The sequence below is a fragment of the Elaeis guineensis genome, chromosome 14, assembly GCF_000442705.2.
Source record: "Elaeis guineensis isolate ETL-2024a chromosome 14, EG11, whole genome shotgun sequence".
NCBI classification, from domain to species: domain Eukaryota; kingdom Viridiplantae; phylum Streptophyta; class Magnoliopsida; order Arecales; family Arecaceae; genus Elaeis; species Elaeis guineensis.
Genome location: NC_026006.2, coordinates 8,517,661 through 8,541,603, shown reverse-complemented (window position 1 = coordinate 8,541,603; position 23,943 = coordinate 8,517,661). Strand labels below are relative to the sequence as shown.

General features: G+C 35.6%; 1 protein-coding gene across 1 annotated transcript; it reads left to right on the top strand.

The window, feature by feature from the left end:
* The first annotated feature begins 290 nt into the window (after positions 1-290).
* On the top strand, positions 291-1,556 carry LOC105035077 (heavy metal-associated isoprenylated plant protein 43-like). The gene is made up of 3 exons (XM_010910474.4): positions 291-345; positions 825-900; positions 978-1,556. Exons 1-3 carry the CDS (start codon positions 340-342, stop codon positions 1,235-1,237), a joined length of 342 nt encoding a protein of 113 aa, XP_010908776.3. The 5' UTR covers positions 291-339; the 3' UTR covers positions 1,238-1,556.
* Positions 1,557-23,943: the final 22,387 nt, after the last annotated feature.

Below are 23,943 nucleotides of genomic sequence, written 5' to 3'. Positions count from 1 at the left end.
TCCCTATAAAACTAAATTAAGATTTATAGGCATTAGCTACCACCTCATTGTCTATCTTATTCATTCGCGTTAATCCTATGTACGTGGACCAATGAGCGTTGCATTCCATGGTCTCGCCAGAAAAGTGCCGTGCAGGGATGATCAGTGCACAGGGTGGATGATGGTCCACTCGACTGATTTATTCTTTTGTATTCACATTGGCCAATATAATAGAAGGTTTGACACGACTCGCAAGGCAAAGTCCTAGGAAAGCTTCACCATAGTGCTATTATATAAACTTGAATTGCCTCCTATGAGGATGCAGGGCTAGGACAACAATTGCAGCTTATACGTGCCAACATGAAGGTTCGTGTTTGCTAAGATTTTTGCAAGATTATCACAATGCCTGTAGTTACAAGGTTTTTTTTTTGGTCACACTTGGTTTGTGTTTGCATTTGCGCATAATTAACATTCTTTAGTATGATCAAGGTATGACAAAGAGAATTCACTTTCCTTCATAAGTATGATTTGATATCAAGTTTCATTTCGATTTGTGGAAAGTATGTTGATAAATTGATTTGGATTCATCGATTGACAAGTACTTGACAAGTAATGCATCAGATAACTTTCAGAGAGAGGGAGAGGGACATTGAAATTTTGATGGTTTAATGATCCAACTGATAAACCTTCTTGCAGAATTCCTAATCCACTTTGGCATTATAGGAACCTGATAATGTACCGTGAACCAGCTAGCTTGATTGATTTGTACCATCATGCACCTTGCCTCTGACTTGGTGTTTAATCGACCTGAACCATTTTAATCTTCATGTCCAACACTACTGCAGAAGATTGTGTTGAAGGTTATCATCACATGTGGCAAGTGCAAGGTCTGTATCATGAAGACAGTCGCCAAAATCTCTGGTAGGTAATGGTCCTGGCTTGTCTGCTTCATTGAGGTTCCCCAAATTTATCTATGTGATCAATTCGGATGCTGGCAGGGATCACCTCGATAGCTTTGGATGTCGAGAAGAGCACGGTGACGATTATTGGTGAAGTGGATGCCGTGCTCATAGTAAAAGAACTGCGAAAGGCTGGAAAGATGGTGGAGATTGAGAGTGTTGGGCCGCACAAGAAGGATGACAAGAAGGATGAGAAGAAGGAATGCAAACCCCTGCCTCCATGTTGTAGCGCATGCAAGACAGTGGCCCATGGCAACATTGTATGGTATGAAGACTCGAATGCGTGCACCATTCTCTGAAGGCATCAGCATTATCATTGATAGGCTTCGTGGCCTTTACCTGCTGCTTTAGTTTCCTTGCAACCCTTGGTGTTGAACGCATCCTTGGTCCGTTTATCTTAACATTATAAATACGTACATGTTTGCTTTCTTCCTGGATATCAAAAATTTGGCGCCATTTTGTGGACGCTAAAAAGAATTAGAAAGCCAAGACAATATTTGCTGAAGTTCAAAAATCAGTAGTGTATTTCATGAATCATTGGTAATCAGTATGTAACGACCACCCACTCCGAACAAGCAAACCAATCATGGAAAATGTGGAATTAGCCTATATTGCTTTAGTAACACGATGCATATCTAATCCATATCATCTGCTATGTTCCAAAGGTCTGTTCTACTTTAGGACCACTGGAGGTGCTTTCCAGGTGTACATGTGATATGGATATCTTTCTTGCACCATTTCTTTGAAATGATTAGTTGTGCTCCTGCCTGATGAAGGAACCAATGAACAAACAAACGAGTAAAACATAAAGGATGAGAAGCTGTTCTTTTAACATCAGTGCCTCTGATGATTGCACATCTGACAGCGAAGTGGTTCTGATTCAAATATGCTAGAGACCTATGAAGTTTATGGCAAGGTTGACCTGAAGTCCTATACCCAATGAAAATAGCAAAAAGGATAGAAAGTACTTTGGCGGTAATTGGATTTGGTTGGATCTCACTAGCGGAATAGATCCAGATGGAGATGAACCCGGTTCGCTACTGAAATGAATATATTATATAATACAATTGAACACAAAGGAAAAGCCAACAACTGAAGAATTCACTTGACTAGCTTGTACGTACACACATGTATGTACCCATATACATATATAGATGTACACATATGCACATGTATATAGATATATAAATGAAAAAAAAAGAAAACCAGCTGCTGTCGTGGTATAAACTAGTTTTTATATATTCAAAGCATTCGGAGTCGTCGTCTCACAAAAGGGCATGATAGCATGTCAGTTCCAAGTACATCTGTCCGCTTGGACAATTTTCCATCCCTTCTAGCATTAGTACTTGTTGCCGCAGAGTTTCGGACGAATTTTCCATCCCTTCTAGCATTAGTACTTGTTGCTGCAGAGCTTCGGACGGAAAGGAGAGTGGGTCGGATCGTAGGTTGGAACAGAACGCTGCCATCCGTGATATCAGAGAATATTTATATAAAAAAAAAAAAATATTTATCGAAAATATTTTAATAAAAAATCATTCGATATTTAAATTAGTCAAAATTTTAAAAATAATCGAATAAAAAAAAATAAATATGAGAAGAGCAGAAAGAATTCTCCTTCCTCGTTACTCATGATTCTTTTTCCTTATCTGGAGGTCCCCTTCGTATCTCTTTTTATATTGAGGTTGCATCCCTACGCTACTAGTCAGAAGCTGAGTTAGTTGGGCCTAGTTCTATAGACCATTAAGCCATGTCTAGCCTTTATTGTGGTAGAAATCTCTCTCACTTTCCTCGTATCGAGATCATTAGTCATGAGCATCAGACGCAGGCTTTAACTACACAGCTGGCCGTTTTGATAGTTTTGAGTCCACAATTGGTGAGATCCTGCCACGCCATCTCTGGTGCACTCTAGTAAAGGATTGGGCTCGATCGGCAGATCTCTCCCATAACACATGTCCCTCACTTTCAAGTTTGAAGTGACCTTTGGGCTTCAAGCGCAGAAAGTAATTGCTTTGGTAGCTAAACCGCCGACCTGGTTCCCTCCTAGATGCATCAACATTGCTGCTTCTAGTGAGAAGATCTCCTGGGGATTAATGGTGTACCATTTCGCATCTCGCACGTCTTTATTAGGGAAGAAGCTTGAGGGGGTGCAAGAGGGAACTCGAACAGGTCGTAGGACGATGCTTCCAAGAGAAGAAATCCAGAAGTTGCTCTCAAACTTATTTGGACCTGCCACATGGCAAGTCGTGATAAGTCTGAGGCGGACCAAGTCGCTTCAAGTGGCTCAATTGGATAAGGGTGCAATGAATAGCCACGAAGTCCATCGCTTAAGGGCTGGCAAAATACGGCAAGATTTGACGATTTGATGACTGGATCCACACTGTAGATGGCCTATATAAATGGACTACCTATCCGATAGAATTTCCTGCCATCTGACTATTAATTCTTCTTTTATCACAATAGATTCTTCTTTCTTTGTCTAGTTGCCATGAAGCCATCATTGTCATCCATCAAGTCGATCGTGAAGAAGATGGGTTCTTCTAATGGAGAGTCCTCATCCAAGAGGGTGAAAAGTACCCAAGTAGAATTTTCTGTTCCCTATCCATGGTAGTCTCCACAAGGATTAGGTCGGTCATGGCTATGAGGCCACAAGTTGCTACTTTAGAGTCATTCTAAGCTCCCCTTTCATCAAATTAGGCCCCACCTCCCTTTGAAGGGTTGGCAAAGCTCGGGGTGGATCTTTTTCTGCCTAGGGGCAGCAAAGGGTTCACCGAGGCTTCAATGGAGGTTCCTGCCAAGATTAAGTAGTAATGCATTGTTAAGTATATGACCTCGATGGACTTTCAGGATGAGTTCATTAAGATATCTTCAATTGGATTTGTTGTCTAGATAGACAACCCAAGAAGAGGAGTGAATTAGATTTTTTAAAAATTAAACAACTATGTGCTGTTTTGAAAAACAGTGAAGTCAGTGAACAGAAATAATGCAATAAAATGAGTTGAAATGAAATGCATATAGAAAGCAACAAAGAAAGTAAGCAAATCACAAACACAATCAAATTTTATAATGGTTCGGTGCATTCCAGCACCTACGTCTACTCTCCAAGTTCTTCTTAAGAATTTACCACATAATCTCTCCAAGATTACAACTAGATAGTTTTCTCAGACTCACTATCCAAAATTCAATTGATTTTATATGAAATTACCAGCCAAAATCTAATCCTAAGCCAATCCCTAACTTACAATCCAATTTCAAGGCTTGGATGAGTTTTTTTCCTATTTTTAATCTCTAATTGAAGCTACTTATAGCAGGAAGATTTAAAGAAAATAATAAACAACAAAAAGCTTTTTTAATGAGCTAATGAAAAATAATGAAGCTTAAGGAATTTCTTTTGAGGAAGTTTTTTCAAATATAAAGCTTGTCTTCTTGCTAGAAATGCACTGATGATTTGATGGTTCAGGTGAGTGAGGAATGATTACACACAAGTTAATGCTTTTTAGTCTTTTCTCTTGCTTTTTTGCTCGCTCTTTAATTCTCTTGAGTTCTCTAGCTTCTTCAATAAGTTTTATAAGAGTTTTAACATATTTTGAAAGGCCAAAAAATCATTTCAAACCATTAGAATCCAAAAACTAGCCGTTAGAGTCAAATCTATATAGTTCTAAAAAATCTGTCTAATAAGCCATTGGGCTTCGACTATGATTCCACTCAAGCTTTTTTCTCAAAAATATGACACTACAAAAAAAAATTTTGTGACAATTGTTTAGTGATAAAATAAAATGTCATCACTAAAAATAAGGTTTTGTAACAAATTATAATTTAATCACAAAAAATCAATTTTGCCCTGACAAAATCTCTTTTTGTCATTAAAGGCATGAGTTATTGCGATAAAATAAAAATTTTATCACAAAAAATCCCCCACCAATTCATAATTTTTTGGATTTTGGCGCTAAATGTATTTGTAACAAAAATATATGTTTTTGCAACAACATATTTGTCACTAAAAATTTTTAAATTGTGACAAAAAAATTATCATAAATAACTTTTTTTTTAATTTAATTTTCTATTTATAGCAACAAAATAATTTTTGTCACTTTAAGCAAAATTATTATGACAAGCTATTTTGTCGCAAAAAGTCTAAACCACTATTTAGTTTATTATGATGAAAATATTGTGTTGTAAAAAGTCGTTATATTTTTTATATTTTTTTATGACAAATGCTTGTTTGCTACAAAAAATTTAGATACCCTCCTTTTATTTCCTACTTTTTTTTTAATATATTGTGATAAAAATATTTTATTACAAAAAGTCAATATATTTTTTATGAAAAAAGTTTGGTTCTTGCAAAAAAAAAAATAGATTCTCTCTTTTTGTTCCCTCCTTTTTTCAATCTATTATGACAAAAAAATTTATTACAAAAAGTCAATATATTTTTTGTGATAAAGTCTTATTTGTTGCAAAAAAATTAGATTTCCTCCTTTTTTTTAATTTATTGTGACAATAATATTTTGTTACAAAAAGCTAACATATTTTCTATGACAAAAGCTTGGTTGTTGGAAAAAAAATTTGATTCTCTCCTATTATTTTCTTCTTTTTTTAATTTATTGTGATAAAAATATTTGTTGCAAAATATCAATAATTTTTTGTGATAAAGGTTTTTTGTTGCAAAAAATTTAGATTCTCTCTTTTTGTTCCCTTCTTTTATTTAAATTTATTGTAATAAAACTATTTTATTGTAAAAAGTCAATATATTTTTTGTGACAAGGGCTTGGTAGTTGCAAAAAAAATAGATTTCTTTTTTTTGTTCCCTCCTTTTTTTAATTTATCATGACAAAAATATTTGTTGCAAAAAGTAAATATTTTTTTTGCAACAAAGGCTTATTTATTGTAAAAAAAAATAGAATCCCTCCTTTTGTTTCCTCCTTTTTTTTTAATTTTTTTATAGTAAACATTATTTTATCACAAAAAGCTATTATATATTTTTAATTTTTTTGTTGCAAATGAGCTATACAAAATAGTATCATTTTATTTGCAAAGCATTAAAATGATGTCATTATAAAAAAAAATATTTAATTTTAAATATTTTTGTGATGAAATATTTTATCATAAAATGTTATGATATTTTTTATTTTTTTGAATAATTTATTTGCAAAAATTATGAAAAAAATTAAATATTAAAATAAGTACCATAAAAAGTTAAGAAAATTCTAGTATTGCTTTATGTAATATTTTTGTAACATTTGAGATTATTTTTTAATATAACACTCTTTCTTTCTTAGATATGTATGATTTAATTTTTTAAATTTTTTGGTACCAATTATATAGGATAAAATAAATTTTGTCAAAAAATTAAATCCTACAAAACTTTAGTAGTTCAGCTAAGATCACATTCATCGACTTATTATATGATGTAAAATATCTAGCCGAGGATTTCTACACGAAACAGGATAGGAATAAGTCTGCACGAGTGAACCGTCACACTGTCGCATTAATCAAACTTTGACTGACTATAACTTTCACATATGGTGGTGTTTCGAGATGATCAAGATATGCTTTCCATATATTTTTCCAAGATCTATGCCATGGCAACTAGGGTGGAACTTGATTTGAGAATTACCCATTAGGTACCCATCCACAACCAATAATTAGTCTTTCATTAAGGGATATCACCAAGGGATCTATCTCTCGAAAAATCACTAAGGGATTAGAAAGAGATTTTCAAGAAATGTTAAGTTGTGTTCAAAACCTAGTTTCACTGAGGAATCTTTAAATGATTTGTGAGGGATTTGCTGCCCTTGGTAAATCTCTTGGAAATCCCTTGGTAATCTGCAAGGGATAAGTGAGTGATTATTTTAACAATTTTTATGGAGGGATTTATAAGGGAAGTTATATCCTTGGAGATTTATCAAGGGACGAGTCCCTTGGTGCTGATAAGATATTTTTAAAAATAAAAAATTATATTAGATAAAATTTTTTTCTTACAAATTTCTTAGTGTTATTGAAATCTAGTACCAAGCAAATGTTACTTGCAGATTCCCTCATTAACATTAAAATAAAATATGATTAGTACCACGTAATGAGCTTAAATATCAATTAAACCAAAAGAACCCTTCTTCACCTCCCTCTCTCTCTCTAACCCATTTAGATCTCATTAGAACACCCCTCTCTCTCTAACTAAAGAACAAACCATCCACCCCTTCATCCCTCCACTCCACCACATCCCTCCACCTCTTCAATGAATGAGCAGGAGGTGAGCAACTCATGAATGATGCTACTGAATGATGCGAGATGAGCACATCGCGTAGGCAAGCCTCATCGAACCAGCACATTGCACACCGCCATCAAACTAGGAAATTATTAGAATTTGAGGTTTGAAGCATATATATGTGTTTCAAATTAGAATTTTCTAAACACCACAGTGAAGAATAAGATTAAAATAATTTTAATCTAAATTTTGCATGCATAAAAATATAAAATCACATGGATTTATTTCATATGCTGAAATTGATATATGCTAAAATTTAGATTATGATCAAATCACAAACCTATTTTACAATCTCTTTCTTCAAATCTGGATCTGAAAGAGACGAGGCTCTCTGTTAGCCATACAAGTATCTGGTCTCTATAAGTATCCACTAGGGATCAGCCTGAAACAGTCCTCTATAATCTAAATTTTGAATCTTCAAAATTCAGCCTGCTGAATCTGAATGAAGCCTAGATCATGATCAACACTTGATCTTTCTTCTTGATCTTCTTCTTCTTCTCTTCTCTAAAGTTTCTCCTTGCTATGTGCTGCTGCCAGATGCTAGAAATCAGCAAGGAAGAGGCACCCAAACTCCTTTAGGCATGGAACTTCATAGGATGTGCATCCTAAGGAAGGGGTGTATAGAACACCTAAGAGAAAAGAAAGAGAGAGGAAGAGAGGGCGTGGGGAGAGCCTTTGGGTGTGAAGGGCTGTTGGTTTGGATGCTCTAGAGATCTTAGGGGAGGTCTCTTTAAATAAGCATAAAGATTGAATCCTATTCAATCTCATAATACAAGTCCTACTTGTATTAGGATTCTTATTAACTTAAGTTATCCAACTTACATTAAAAAGCCCATTGGGTGCCAACAATTGGAGCCCTTGCACTCATAATTAGACACCCCAAAATACACCCAAGAGATACCCCATATAAAAATAAAAGATCCTCTAATCAATGGACACGCCCAAATTGATCAAATCAAGGTGGCGCCTCATAATAACTATCAAGGAGATTCATAAGGATCTTGCACCTTTAATTTATGTGATTCATAATCTTAGACACCCAATAATTGAAGTCTCATGAATTTTATTCATGTAGATTATTAGCAGGTAATTAAGTTAGAATTAACTTATCAAATAAGTAATCCCAATGGAAAGAAGAATTAGGTCCAACTATGTGCTAGTAAGGTTACCATGAACCTAATAGATTTTTCTAGACCCAACTGATACTTCATAAGCTTAATTACTTATTCTAGGCCTAATCCCGTTGTTGTGTGACCTCATAGGTTTAATTCTATCTGGTAGTGAGACATACAATGATCTCTATCATCATATCATTGAAACTCTTTTCAATGGATCGAAATAATTTCGCTCTAACTCAATAAGGATTGTCGATCTAGAAGAATCCTAGTGAGCTCTCACAATCTACTAGTGATACCTAGCAGTATGTAGTGACAACCCAGTAGAACTAAAATAAATCTTTAGGTGTAGTTAACGTGTGATTCAATTTCTCTATCGTGAGTTCCGACTAGATGGCAGGTTATGAATAAATCATCAAATCTCAACATCGGTCATATGATAGATTCAGTCAGCTTAAATCCATATGTCATTCTATGAAAATTTTTTTTCATCAATCACACTGCTATGACTATAGACTTAAGGACTCAACCACTTAAATCTCATAGGACTACTCTCTTCTACTAGAGTCGATAGATCTCATCTTGATGCACACCCCACTCCTATAGTGGATCAAATATCGTCAAGATCCACTACAAGGGCTTCTTGAGACCCATGTGAAGGAACCAGATCTAAGATTTCAGGGTTAAATCTTGAAACTTTTTCAAGATCAAGCAGTGAAAGACTAAAATAAATCAAAATTTATCTTATAAAATCAGAGAATCCCTAGATCTAAGATCTTATAACATGATTATTACATGGCATTAAATTAGAAATTAAAATATAAAGAGCAAGAACTACATGTTGATCATATCAACATATTTTTATACTACATCTAATGTATATAAAATATAATAGATCAGATCTATTATCTTGCAAGTTAGACGTTCTAACTTTGCTGATCCAGGCTTGAGGATGATGTTGTGAGCCACACACACATCTAACCTCTAGGAGTCATCTACATGAGCCCACGAATTACGATCAGAAGTCATGGTCTAGGAAATCAGCACAGTATGCTAGTACTATGCTGATTCTTCTTCGATGATCGATCAGATGCCCCTTCTTCTTGATTTGGATTCTTCCAAAGATGAGAAGTAGGAGAAGGAGTTTTAGATGTGAGATACTCTCAGAAAACTCACAGATGATGAAAGAGAAGAGGTGAACTCAGCATCCCTAGAAGAAGACCCTCTTCTTCTTCTCTTTACTCTAACCCAGACATTTAGTTTTGTGTCTATTATATCTCCATGGCCCAACACTCTTTCTCTCTGATTTTCACATGCCCCAAAGATTTCTCAATACTCTATAATCCATAAAAATTTTAAGAAGAAATTCATCATAAATCAAGAGATATAAAGAATCTTTGTCTAGGTCAAATACCTAGTCAAGAAAAATCCAAACAGAGCAAGACAAGGGGTGCCCAACTCTTGAGCGTCCCCTCCTTTTTCTACCATGAATTACCAGCAAAGGGTGCATAATATATGCCATAAAACCCATGAAAATCTCAAAAAAAAATTGAATAAAATTAGAGCCATAAGGAAAGAGTTTTGGTTTCTTAAAATTTTATCTCATAGAATTTGAAATCCAAACTAATTCCTACTTTGACTTGGTCCACAACCACATTCCATGTAAGAGAGAAAGAGTGGAAAGCTTTGGGCATGCATGAAGGCTTGGGAGAGAAGATTTTGTCACACAAAATAAGAGAGAGTGGGCATGGGGGGCTAAGGTGGCGCAAGGTGGAATTCTAGTCTTACTAGAGTTCAATCTGTGACTTGTTCAAATTTGGTTTCTCAAACCAAATCAAACCAAAACTAAATCAACCCAATTAAAATAGGTCTTAACCTAATTAAGAACCTAACTTAATAAGATTAAATTAGATTTAAATCTAATTTAATTTTTTAATCAAATTAGAAATTAGGTTGACCCAAGTCCTAATTGAACTAGGACTAGTTTTTCCTTACACTTGGCTTATTCAATAAATCAATTGGACTTGATCCAATCAAGTCCAAATAAAATCTAATTAAATTATATTCAATTAGACTTAATCTCAGCCTATTGGCTTAATCAAATTAAGCCAATTAGCAATCGAATTGCTAATCAATCCTCTTGTAATACTTGCACTAGGTTAAATGTCAATCGTATTGATCATTTAACCCTAGAATGATTCTCAATCATCGATCAACCATCCGATAGGATCATGAACTCTAATGTGTGTGACTTCATAGGTCTAAATCTAAGTTGGTAGCATAAAAAATAAATTTTTATACCAATCAAAGTGACCATCTAGCAATAGTACCCGACGGTCGGCTAGGTCGAATGTGTAGAACAACATCCTTAGAACCCATACGGATATAGTTTCCATATAATTCATCTCCTTGACCAAAATACTCATAGGACACCTCAGAGTTTCACTGTCAACTTTGATCAAGTTGTCCACATTGTATTTCAAAATATCAAATCCACCTGATGGATTACCCTAGTCAAGATTTTGCTAAATTGAAATACATCGACTCATTTTTCTCCAACTCTTGGAGTGGTCAATCTTATCTTGATCACACTCTGACTTCACAAGTACTTGACTGTGCCTAGAAGCCTTCCATCACTGAATTAAAAATTTAGTTAGTGCAGTACTAAAGTATAGTGAGTTGCTTGCAAGTCACTGAGGCGATCTCAGGTCTAAGGGACACTTATACCTATATCCCATCAGAAACATTCTCGATAGTAGAATGCTCTAGAGTTGGTCATGTTCAATGATGATATACCCTTATATCTCTCTTGTATGTCATACCAGTATCTCCATACTCCTTCGTTAAGAGGACAACCAACCCATATGGCCTACAGTGACCTATGCTCAATAGAAGCTGTCGTCCTTATTAACAGTCTCTCATTTGATCATGAACAGTTTTAAAGACTAATCGATAAATCCTCTCTTTATCGAATCTAAATAGTCCTAAGAATTTTATCACAACAATGGAGTTAATTAAAAGATGAAAATTTATGATGAAAATACCAAAAATATATTTTATTTATTAACAAATCAATTACAATACAAGGTTGCTCAACCGTCAACAGACTGACGATTGACTTTTGAGACATATTTTCCAACAACTCTCACTTGTCCTAAAGCCACTCGGCACAGTATCTAATACCCATCTTCGACTTGTGATTGTCGAACTCCTTTATCGCTAGGGCTTTAGTGAAGGGGTCAGTCAAGTTCTCCTTTCTGTTGATCTTCTGAAGGTCGATGTCATCTCGATCCATGATCTCTCGGATCAGGTGGAAGTGGTGCAAAATATGCTTCATCCGCTGGTGTGCTTTGGGTTTCTTGGCCTAAGCTATGGCACCAGTGCTGTCACAGTAGAGCAGGATTAGACCATTGAGGGAGGGTGCTACTCCAAGCTCGGTGATGAATTTTTTCAGCCACACAGCTTCCTTCGCAACATCCGATGCTGCGATGTACTTTACCTCACAAATAGAGTCTGCCACAGTATGCTGCTTGAAACTCTTTCAGCAAATGGCTCCACCATTCAGATTAAAGATATAACCCGACACGTTTCTGCTGCCATCATGATCAGATTGAAAATTAGAGTCTGTGAACCCCACAAGTTTCAGATCTGACTCATCATAAACCAACCATAGGTCCTTAGTATTTCTCAAATACTTAAAGATGGCTTTAATTACTTTCCAGTGATTTTCTTCAGGATCAGATTGGTATCTACTCACTACTCCTAGTGAGTATGCCACATCTGGCTTTGTATATATCATGGTGTATATGATAGATCCCACGATCGAAGCATATGGGACTCTACTTATATGCTCTCTCTCTTCAAGAGTTGTCGGACAATCCTTCTTAGAGAGAGAGATTCTATGGCCTATCGATAGATAGCCCTTCTTGAAATTTTTTATGCTGAACCTCTTCAGCATAGTGTCTATGTACGTAGACTGGGATAACCTAAGCATCCTTTTAGATCTATCCTTATAGATCTTCATCCCTAGGATGTAGGATGCTTCACCCAAGTCCTTTATGGAGAATTGCGATGACAACCAAACTTTTATTCTCTGTAGTGCGGGGATGTCATTTTTGATTAAAAGAATGTCATCCACGTACAAGATAGAAAATACCACAACTGGACCATTTGCCCATTTATAGATGCAGGGCTCTTTTTCGTTCTTAACGAAGCCATACGTTTTGATCACCTTATCAAAATGCATGTTCCAACTTCGAGAAGCTTGCTTCAATCCATAAATGGATCTCTGAAGCATGCACACCTTGGACTTATCTGTGAATGTAAACCTCTCAGGTTGTATCATATACATCTCTTCGGCCAGCTCTCCATTCAGAAAAGTTATCTTTACATCTATCTACCAGATCTCATCATCCAGATGGGCAGCTATTGCAAAAATTATCCGAATGGATTTGAGCATTGCCACAGGGAAGAACGTCTCGTTATAGTCAATACTATAATGTTGACGATACCCCTTGGCAACTAGATGAGCTTTATAGGTTTTCACCTTTCCGTCTGCACCCCTCTTCCTTTTGAAGATCCATTTACACCCAATGGGTTTAACCCCTTCAGGTGGGTCAACCAATGTCCATACATCATTGATCTTCATGGACTCTATTTTGAATTTTATGGCTTCAAGCCATTTCTCAAAATCAAATTTCTGCATTGCATCCATATAGGTGATCGGATTCTTATCGTTCTCATCGAGTTTGATGGGATCACCGTTCCGGACTAAGAAATCATAGTATCTGTCTGACTGATGCGGTACTCTATCGGATCGCCTTAATGGTGCAGGTATATTGGGCTCCAAATCTAATCTAATCAAATCCGACTCAGGTTTAGCTATTGATGTTGGTCCTTCTACCTGTCGAACTTGATCAAGTTTAACTTTAGAGACAACGATTTCTTCATCAAAAAACTTTTTTTCTAAAATAATTATCTTAAGACTGACGAACACCTTTTATTCATTAGCATGGTAGAAAAAATATCTTTTGGTCTCTTTGGGATACCCTATGAATATGCATTTGTCAGACCTAGGTCCAAGTTTATCTGTAACTAACCGTTTGACATATGCTGGGCACCCCCAGACCCTAAGGTGTGAAAGTGCTGGCTTACGCCCTGTCCATATCTCATATGGAGTCTTAATTACAGACTTACTTGGAATCCTATTTAACAGATAACAGGCCAATTCGAGTGCATATCTCCAGAAGGATATCGGCAAGCTGGTAAAATCCATCATGGATCGGACCATGTCTAACATTGTCCGATTTCTCCTTTCAGACACACCATTATACTGTGGTGTTCCTGAAGGAATCTATTGGGAGAGAATCTCATTCTCTCCTAGATATGTGAAAAATTCACCAGAAAGGTATACTCCTCCTCGGTCAGACTAAAGAGTTTTAATACTCTTCCCAGTTTATTTTTCTACTTCACTTCAGAATCGTTTGAACATTTTAAATGAATCTGACTTATGTTTCATCAGATAGACATATCCATATCTGGATAGATCATCCGTGAAAGTGATGAAGTAAAAATATTCACCTTTAGCACTTGTGCTCATGGGCCCGCATACATCAGTATGTACTAGGCCCAAGAGCTCAGTAGCTCTCTCACCTTTTTCAGTAAAAGGTGACTTGATCATTTTACCAAGAAGATAGAACTCACAGGTTGGAAGTGATTCACAATCACTAACTTCGAAGATTCCCTCTTGAGTCAACCTGTTTATCCTATTCTTGTTTATATGACCTAGCCTATAGTGCCATAAGTAGATATCTGATACACTATCTAATCTAGGGTGCTTACCAGTAGAATAGACTACGTTAACAGGTTGTGATAACATATACACACCATTGTTCAAATGTCCACAAAAAATAGTAATACCATTCATAATGATATTACAAACTTATTTCTTTATTAAAATTTCATAATCATTTTTGGCCAGAAGGCCTACAGAAATAACATTTAAAAAGAAACTGAGACAGAAATGATAATTATTAAGAATAATGGTATAGGACTCAAATATAGGTTTCAAGATTCCTAATGCTAGAACTGAAACTGATCTTCCATCTCCAACATTCAAGAACCTCTCACCTTGCTCGAATCTCCTACTGACCTGCAACCCTTGCAATGAATTGCAAATATGGTAAGGACTACTGGTATCCAATACCCAATCAGTTATATCACAAATAAAGAAATTGCAAGGAGTTATCATATAAAAACCTTGCCCAACAATAGCTTGCTTCTTTCTCTGCCTGTTCGGGTCCAGGGAGGTAATGTACTGAGGACAGTTCCTCTTTCAGTGCCCTCATTTTTTATAAAAGAAGCATTCAGTTTGACTCTTATCGGGCTTGATCTTTCTGGTCTGGCCCTGCACTGATGTCCCAGCCTGAACTTGCACCTTCTTCACTTTTTTCTTCTTGTTCTTATTTCCTTTCTCAAAGAATCGAGAACTAGAAGACGAACCTCCCACTAAGTTCACTGACTCCTTGTGGAGTTGGTGATCCTTCTCAAAGTTTTGAAGCAACCCCAGTAACCCGTGGTAGTTTACTTCAGGCTTTGTTATTCTATAATGAGTGAGAAATGGGAGATAAGACTTGGGCAGCGAGTTCAGTACTGCATCTTTCCCAAGCAGCTCATGCAAGAAAAAGTTGAGTTTGCTCAAACGCTCCATCAGCCCAATCATGTACAATACATGATCAGTGACAAAGACACCATTCCGTATTTTGGCGTTGAAGATGGCACAACTAGTCTTGTGCCTCTCCATATCATCGGGTGTGCCAAAGACATCCTCCAACACTTGAAGCATGTCCTTTGACTGAGCCGTCTCAAACTGTGATTGAACTCATTGCTCATGGTAGCCAGCATCATGCAGCGCACCATGATCCGATCACTGAGCCACTTCTGGTAAGTGTCTCTGACTGTTCCACGTGCATTGGTAGCTGGTTCCTCAGGTGCAGGATCTGTTATCACATATAGGATCCGTTCATGCTCTAGAACTATCTTCAATTTTTGATACTAGCTACCAAAGTTGGGTCCCACCAACTTATCATTGTTCAACAATAATCGGAGTGATAGGAAAGTGGCCATATCTGTATAAAGAAAAATCATAACCTAATTAGTAATTGATTCATTAAATCAAAAGATTTGGATTTTAATCAAAAGGTTTCTCTCACTATTTTATTCGAATTAGTAGCCTCTACCTTCAATTCGAAGATTATCCTAATTTTTTAGTGGGTATTAGAATCCACTTAAACTGTACACAAGTCCAACTTTGATTGGCCAATCCATGTACATCTAAGGGTAGGTTCATAACCAATTATTTCTTTAAATAATTTTTAATAATTTTAATTTTGCCCCAGTCCCTAATCAGTAGGCTTTGGCCTCCACTGAAAAGGTCTGGTTAGGTCCAACCATTAACATGACCAATTAGATCTAATCTAAGAAATAATCTAAGTATGTATAAATAATCATGTAATAAACAACCTAGGCTCTGATACCAATTGAAGGAACCAGATCTAGGGTTTCAGGGTTAGATCTTGAAACTTTTTCAAGATCAAGCAACGGAAGACTAAAATAAATTAAAATTTATCTTATAAAACTAAAGAATTTCTAAATCTAAGATCCTATTACATGATTATTATATGATATTAAATTAAAAATTAAAATATAAAGAGCTAGAACTACATGTTGATCATATCAACATGTTTCTATACTACATCTAATGTATGTAAAATATAATAGATCAGATCTATTATCTTGCAAGTTAGACGTTCTAACTTTATTGATCTAGGCTTGAAGATGATGTTACAAACTGCACATACGTTTGACCTCTAGGAGTCATCTACATGAGCCCACGAATCATGATCAGAAGTCCTGATCTAGAAAATCAGCACAGTATGCTAGTACTGTGCTGATCCTTCTTCGATGGTCGATCAGATGCCTCCTTCTTCTTGATTTGGACTCTTTCAAAGATGAAAAATAGGAGAAAGAGTTTTAGATATGAGATACTCTTAAAAAAACTCACAGATGGAGGAAGGAAAGAGGTAAACTCAGCATCCCTAGAAGAAGACCCTCTTCTTCTTCTCTTTGCTCTAACCCAGACACTTAATTTTGTGTCTATTATATCTCCACTCTCCAACACTCTTTCTTCCTAATTTTTATATGTTGCAACGGTTTCTCAATTCTTTATAATTTATAAAAATTTCAAGAAAAAATTCATCTTAAATCAAGATATACAAAGAATCCTTGTCTAGGTCAAATACCTAGTCAAGGAAAATCCAAACAGGGCAAGACAAGGGGTGCCCAACTCTTGGGCACCCCCTCCTTCTTTTTCTGTCATAGACTATCAGCAAAGGATGCACAATATATACCATAAAACTCATAAAAATATTAAAAAAAATTTTGATAAAATTAGTGCCATAAGGAAAGAGTTTTGATTTTCTAAAATTCTATCTCATAGAATTTGAAATCCAAACTAATTCCTACTTTGACTTGGTCCACAACCACATTCCATATAAGAGAGAAAGAGTGAAAAGCTTTGGACATGCATGAAGGCCTAAAAGAGAAGGTTTTGTCATACAAAATAAGAGGGAGTGGGCATGGGGGCCTAAGGTGGCGCAAGGTGGAATCCTAGTCTTACTAGGGTTCAATCTATAACTTGTTCAAATTTGGTTTCTCAAACCAAATCAAACCAAAATTAAATCAATCTAATTAAAATAGGTCTTAACCCAATTAAGAACTTAATTTAATCAAATTAAATTAAATTTAAATTAGATTTAATTTTTTAATCGAATTAAAAATTAGGTTGATCCAAGTCCTAATTGAACTTGGACTAGTTTTTCTTTACACTTGGCTTATCCAATAAACCAATTGAACTTGATCCAATCAAGCCCAAATCAAATTTAATTAAATTATATTTAATTAGACTTAATCTCAGTCCATTGGCTTAATCAAATTAAGCTAATTAGCAATCAAATTGCTAATCGATCCTTCTGTCACACTTACACTAGGTTAAATGTCAATCGTATTGATCGTTTAACCCTAGAACGATTCTCAATCTTTGATCAACCATCCGATTGGATCATGAACTCTAATGTGTGTGATCTCATAGATTCAAACCTAAGCCAGTAGTATAGAAATAAATTTTTATACCAATCAAAGTGACCATCTAGCAATGGTACCTGATGGTTGGATAGGTCGAATGTGTAGAACAACATCCTTAGAACTCATATGGATATAGTTTTCATATAATTCATCTTCTTAACCAAAATGCTCATAGGATACCTCAGAGTTCAACTGTCAACTTTGATCAGGTTGTCCACATTATATTTCAAAATATCAAATCTATCTGATGGATTACCCTAGCCAAAGTTTTGCTAAATTGAAATACAGCGACACATTCTTCTCTAACTCTTGGAATGGTTAATCCCATCTTGATCACACTCCGACTTCGCAAGTACTTGACTATGCCCAGAAGTTTTCCATCACTGAATTAAAAATTCAGTTAGTCCAGTACCAAAGCACAGTGAGTTGCTTGCAAGTCATTGAGGCGATCTCAGGTCTAAGGGACACTTATACCTATATCCCATTAGAGATATTCTCGACAGTAGAATGCTCTGGAGTTGTTCACGTTCAATGATGATGTATCCTTACATTTCACCTGTATGTCATACCAGTATCTTCACACTCCTTGGTTAAGAGGACAACCAACCCATATGGCCTACAGCGACCTATGCTCGATAGAAGCTATCGTCCTTATTAACAGCCTATCATTTGATCGTGAATAGTTTTAAGGACTAATTTATAAATCCTCTCTTTATTGAACCTAAATAGTCCTAAAGATTTCATCACAGCAATGAAGTTCATTAGAAGATGAAAACTTATGATGAAAATATCAAAAATATATTTTATTTATTAACAAATCAATTACAATACAAGGTTGCTCAACCGTCAACAGGCTGACGATTGACTTTTGGAACATATTTTCCAACACCATGTTGATGTGTCAGTCAAACTCTAGTAGTCTCACTGTAAGCAGTAGTATCATCTCAGGTCAAAGGACCGGTCATACAACTGTAGCTTCGAAAAAGTCATTAACGAGTGAGCAGACATCCATGTGACTTCTTATGTTGGTCACACTCAGTACTAGTTATTTTCTAACAACCATCTGCACTCTCGCTCTAGTGTCTCTATATTGCAGACTCGAGACACATCTGTTCAAAAGAAGCGATCTGTGCACTGATCTATCTGGATCAATCACCATCCCCATGATGATCTTATGATCAAGAACAAATTAGGAATCAACCATCAATGACATATGCCTCAAATTCTCAACTTTTTGACAATATATGTCATCATTTTGTTAATCCCTTGGATGATTCATGGATATATAGATATGAATGGTAATATAACTGCCCAATAAGTACAAAATTATATCCTAGAGATATAAAATATATCAGTTAAGATTAACTTCTAGGACATACATCCAATGATCTTCCACTTGCACTAAAGCCAATCTGTCATGTATCAAGTCCTATCTTCACAAGACAGGCTATAGTCTTGGCTAGCCAAGTGACTAACCAGTGGGTCATCCATATCACATGTGGAGTTTGTGTTGGAAAATATGTCTCAAAAGCCAATCGTCAAGCTGTTGATGGTTGAGCAACCAAGTATGATAATTGATTTGTTAATAAATAAAATATATTTAGCATTTTCATCATAAGCTTTCATCTTCTAATGAACTTCATTGTTATGATAAAGTCCTTAGGACTATTCAGATTCGATAAAGAGAAGATTTATCGATTAGTTCTTAAAACTATTCACGATTAAATGATAAGCTGTTAATAAGGACGACAGCTTCTATCGAGCATAGGTCGCTATAGGCCATATGGGTTGGTTGTCCTTTTAATCAAGGAGTGTGGAGATACTGGTATGGCATACAGATAAGATGTAAGGATACATCATCATTGAACATGATCAATTTCAGAGCATTCTGCTATCGAGAATATCTCTGATGGGATATAGGTATAAGTGTCCCTTAGACCTGAGATCACCTCAGTGACTTGCAAGCAACTCATTGTGCTTTGGTACTGGACTAACTAAATTTTTAATTCAGTGACGGAAGGCTTCTAGGCATAGTCAAGTACTTGCGAAGTCAGAGTGTGATCGAGATGGGATTGACCACTTCAAAAGTTGGAGAAGAATGAGACACTGTATTTCAATTTAGCAAAATCTTGGTCAGGATAATCCATCAGATAGATTTGATATTTTGAAATACAATGTGGACAACCTGATTAGAGTTGACAGTTGAACTTTGAGGTATCCTCTGATCATTTTGGTCAAAGAGATGAATTATATGGAAACTATATCCACATGGGTTCTAAGGATGTTGTTCTACACATTTGACTTATCCGATCGTCGGGTACCATTGCTAGATGATCACTTCGATTGGTATAAAAATTTATTCCTGTGCTACTGGCTTAGGTTCGGACTTATGAGGTCACAAATATTAGAGTTCATGATTCGATCGGATGGTTGATCAACGATTAAGAATCATTCTAGGATTAAATGATCAATACGATTGACATTTAACCTAGTGCAAGTGTTGCAGGAGGATCGATTAGCAATTTGATTGCTAATTGACTTAATTTGATTAAGCCAATAGACTGAGATTAAGTCTAATTGAATATGATTTAATTAGATTTAGTTTGGATTTGATTAGATCAAGTTCAATTAGTTTATTGGATAAGCCAAGTGCAAGGAAAAAACTAATCCTAGTTCAATTAGGACTTGGTTTAACCTAATTTCTAATTTGATTAAAAAATTAAATCAGATTTAAATCTAATTTAATCTGATTAAATTAGGTTCTTAATTAAGTTAAGACCTATTTTAATTGGATTGATCTAATTTTGATTTGATTTGGTTTGAGAAACCAAATTAAAATAAGTAATAAGATAGAATCCTAGTAAGACTAGGATTCCACCTTGCGCCACATAAGCCCCCCCACGCCCTCTCTCTTATTTCATGCCAATCCCCTCTTATTTTGTGCGATAAAAGCCCTCTCCCAGGTCTTTTCCATGTCTAAAAGGTTTTCTCTTTTCTTTCATACATGGAAAGTGATTGTGGATCAAATCAAAGTAAAAATAAGTTTGGATTTCAAATTCTATGAGATAGAGTTTTAGAAATCCAAAACTCTTTTCTTTTTGTATCGAATTTATCCAATTTTTTTTTTGATATTTTTGTGACTTTTAGGGCACATATTGTGCACCTTTTGCTGGTGGTTCATACTCAAAAATAAAGAGGAGGCACCCAAGAGTTGGGCACCCCTTATCTTGTCATGTTTGGATAAGCCTTCACTAGGTATTTGACCTAGACAAGGACTCTATCATATCTCTCTCTATAAAATGAGTGTCTTCATTAAATTTTTGTAGATTATAGAAATTTGAGAGTCCTTTGGGGTATCCAAAAGTCAAAGAGAAAGACCTTTGGATCGTGGAGATATAATAGACACAAGATAGGGTGTCTAGGAGAGAGTAAAGAGAAGAAGAAGAGGGTCTTCTTCTAGGATTGTTAGTTTTATCTCTTTCCTTCCTCCATCTCGAATTTTCTGAGAGTATCTCAGATCTAAAACTCCTCCTCCTACTTCTCATCTTTGGAAGAACTCAAATCAAGAAGGAGGCACTTGATCAACCATCGAAGAAGGATTAGCGCAGTACTAGCATATTGTGCTGATTTCCTGAAGCAGGACTTCTGATCGAGATTCGTGGGCTCGTATGGATGACTCTTAGAGACTGGATGCATGTACGATTTGCGCCATCATTCTCAAGCCCAGATCAAAAAGGTGAGAACATCTAACTTGCAAGGTAATAGATCTGATCTATTGTTTAATACATACATTAGATGTAGTATAGAAACATGTTGATATGATCAACATGTAGTTCATGCTCTACATATTTTAATTTTTGATTTAATGCTATGTAATAGTCATGTAATAGAATCTTAGATCTAAAGATTCTCTAATTTTAAAAAATAAATTTTGATTTATTTTAGTCTTCTGCTACCTGATTTTGAAAAAGTTTCAAGATCTAACCCTGAAACCCTAGATCTGGTTCCTTCAATTGGTATCAGAGCCTAGGTTATTTATTACATAATTATTTATATATATTTAGATTATTTTTTAGATTAAATTTAATTTATAATCTAATTATTAAATCTAAAATTAAAATTTTAGATCAATCACGAACTGCAAGGTTGTCCTGTTGTAAGGTTTACCCCTTACAGTGCAAAGATTGTCCTAGTTCGTGTAGATCTATCTTTAATCATAAATTAATTAGATATGATCTAGATTAAATTTATAATTTATTAGATTTAAAAAATATTTAAATCTAAAATAAAATTTTTTTGTTAATAATTTTTGTGCAAAGAAATTGTTTAAAGTTGAAATTATTTCAATTACATGAACCTGTTTAGATTAGATCTAAAGTAGTTTCATGTTTATTTTACTTGCATCTTGATTATAAATCAAACATGCAATACGGTTGGTAGAATCATATTATAAAATTATTTTACAAATATAAAAATTATTTTTGAAAAGTCAAACCCAACTCTCAGCCCAAAACTTAATTAAGAATTAAGAAGTTGTTTGATTAGGTTCTAAGATTGTGAATTGAAGAACCTAAGACACAAACCATAACATATTGGGTTAATGGGTTAGTGAGAATTAGGTCCATTAATTAGGTTAGACCTATGGTTAGATTAAAGATAAACTTAATTAGAGAATTGACTAAATCTAATCAATTATTGTCTTAGATTAGGTCAAGGATTCTCTAGATCAATTACAATAGTTGTAGTTGATCAAGTCCATATCTTTAATGAGAATCAAATGGACTTGATTCTTGGCTAAGCGGTCTAGCATGAATTGTTAGGTTGATCTAATCGAAACTAATTAAACCAGTTGGTGTCTAAGGTAAATCAAATCGATGATTTTTAATTGGGTGCCCACTTACCTGGTCATTTCTGATGGTGTCTAAGGCAAGCTTTAACCGACCCTCCCATCGATCGAACTTACTTGACCTCTTGATGAAATTATATTTTGATCGGATCACTTGACTATTCGAGCTGACCAATGTCAGCTAGGTAAATCAGTGTGATTGATTTAGGTGCTCCTAGATCAGTCCATTTTAATGATCTTCTTTAAGCTGACTTGGTGAAGCCAATGGGAGGATCATGATAAGCTGGTTCTTTTGACCTTATCCTCTAAATCATTTAAATTTTTAAAATTATTAGGTTCTTAAAATGATAAAGTTATGGAGATAACTGAATCATAGCCTCCCATTAAGATGTTTGATAATGAGTCCATTAACTCAATAATCATTGCAGACCCAAAGGCCTGGTGCTTGTTGACTCATGAAATTATCACTCATCATATGACGACTTGAAATTGTCTCTCTAATAGTGGTTAGGTGAGCCAACCAAAGTTGAGGTTAATCATTCATTGGTTAGATGCACCAAGTATGGTCATGTTAATGGTTGGACCTAACCGGATCCTTACAGTGGAGGTTAAAACCTACTGATTAGGCTTCTGGGGCAAAATTAAAATTATTAAAAATTATTTAGAGAAATAATTGGTTATGAACCTATCCTTAGATATACATGGGTTGGCCAACCAAAGTTGGGCTTGTGTGCAGTCTAAGTGGATTCTAGTACCCACTAAGAAATTAGGATAATTCCTCGAATTGGAGGTAGAGGCTACCAATTCGAATAAAATAGTGAGAGAAACTTTTTGATTAAAGTCCAAATATTTAGGTTTAATGAATCAATTACTAATTAGGTTATGATTTTCTTTTGTGCAGATATGGCCACTTCCCTATCACTCCAATCATTGTTGGATAATGATAAGTTGATGGGACCCAACTTCGGTAGTTGGTATCGAAAGTTGAAGATAGTCCTGAAGCATGAATGGATCCTATGTGTGATAATGGATCCTGCACCTGAGGAGCCAGCTGCCAATGCACGTGGAACAGTCAAAGATACTTACCAGAAGTGGCTCAGTGACCGGACCACGATGCGCTGTATCATGCTGACTGCCATGAGCGATGAGTTCAGTCGCAGATTCGAGATGGCTCAGCCAAAGGATATGCTTTAAGTGTTGGAGGATGTCTTTGGCACACTCGATGACGTAGGTGGTACAAGACTAGTTGTGCCATCTTCAACGCCAAAATACGGGATGGTGCCTCTATCACTGATCATGTATTGTACATGATCGAGCTGATGGAATGATTAAGCAAGCTCGACTTTCCTTGCATGAGTAGCTTGGGAAGGATGCAATACTAAACTCACTGTCCAAGTCTTATCTCCCATTCTTCACTCATTATAAAATGACAAAGCTTGAAGTGAACTACCACGAGTTGCTGGGGTTGCTTCAGAACTTTGAGAAGGATCACCAACTCCACAAGGAGTCGGTGAACTTAGTGAGAGGTTCGTCTTCTGGTTTTCGACCCTTTGAGAAAGGGAAGAAGAATAAGAAGAAGAAAGTGAAGAAGGTACAAGTTCAGACTGGGACATCAGTGTAGGGCCAGATCAGAAAGATCAAGCC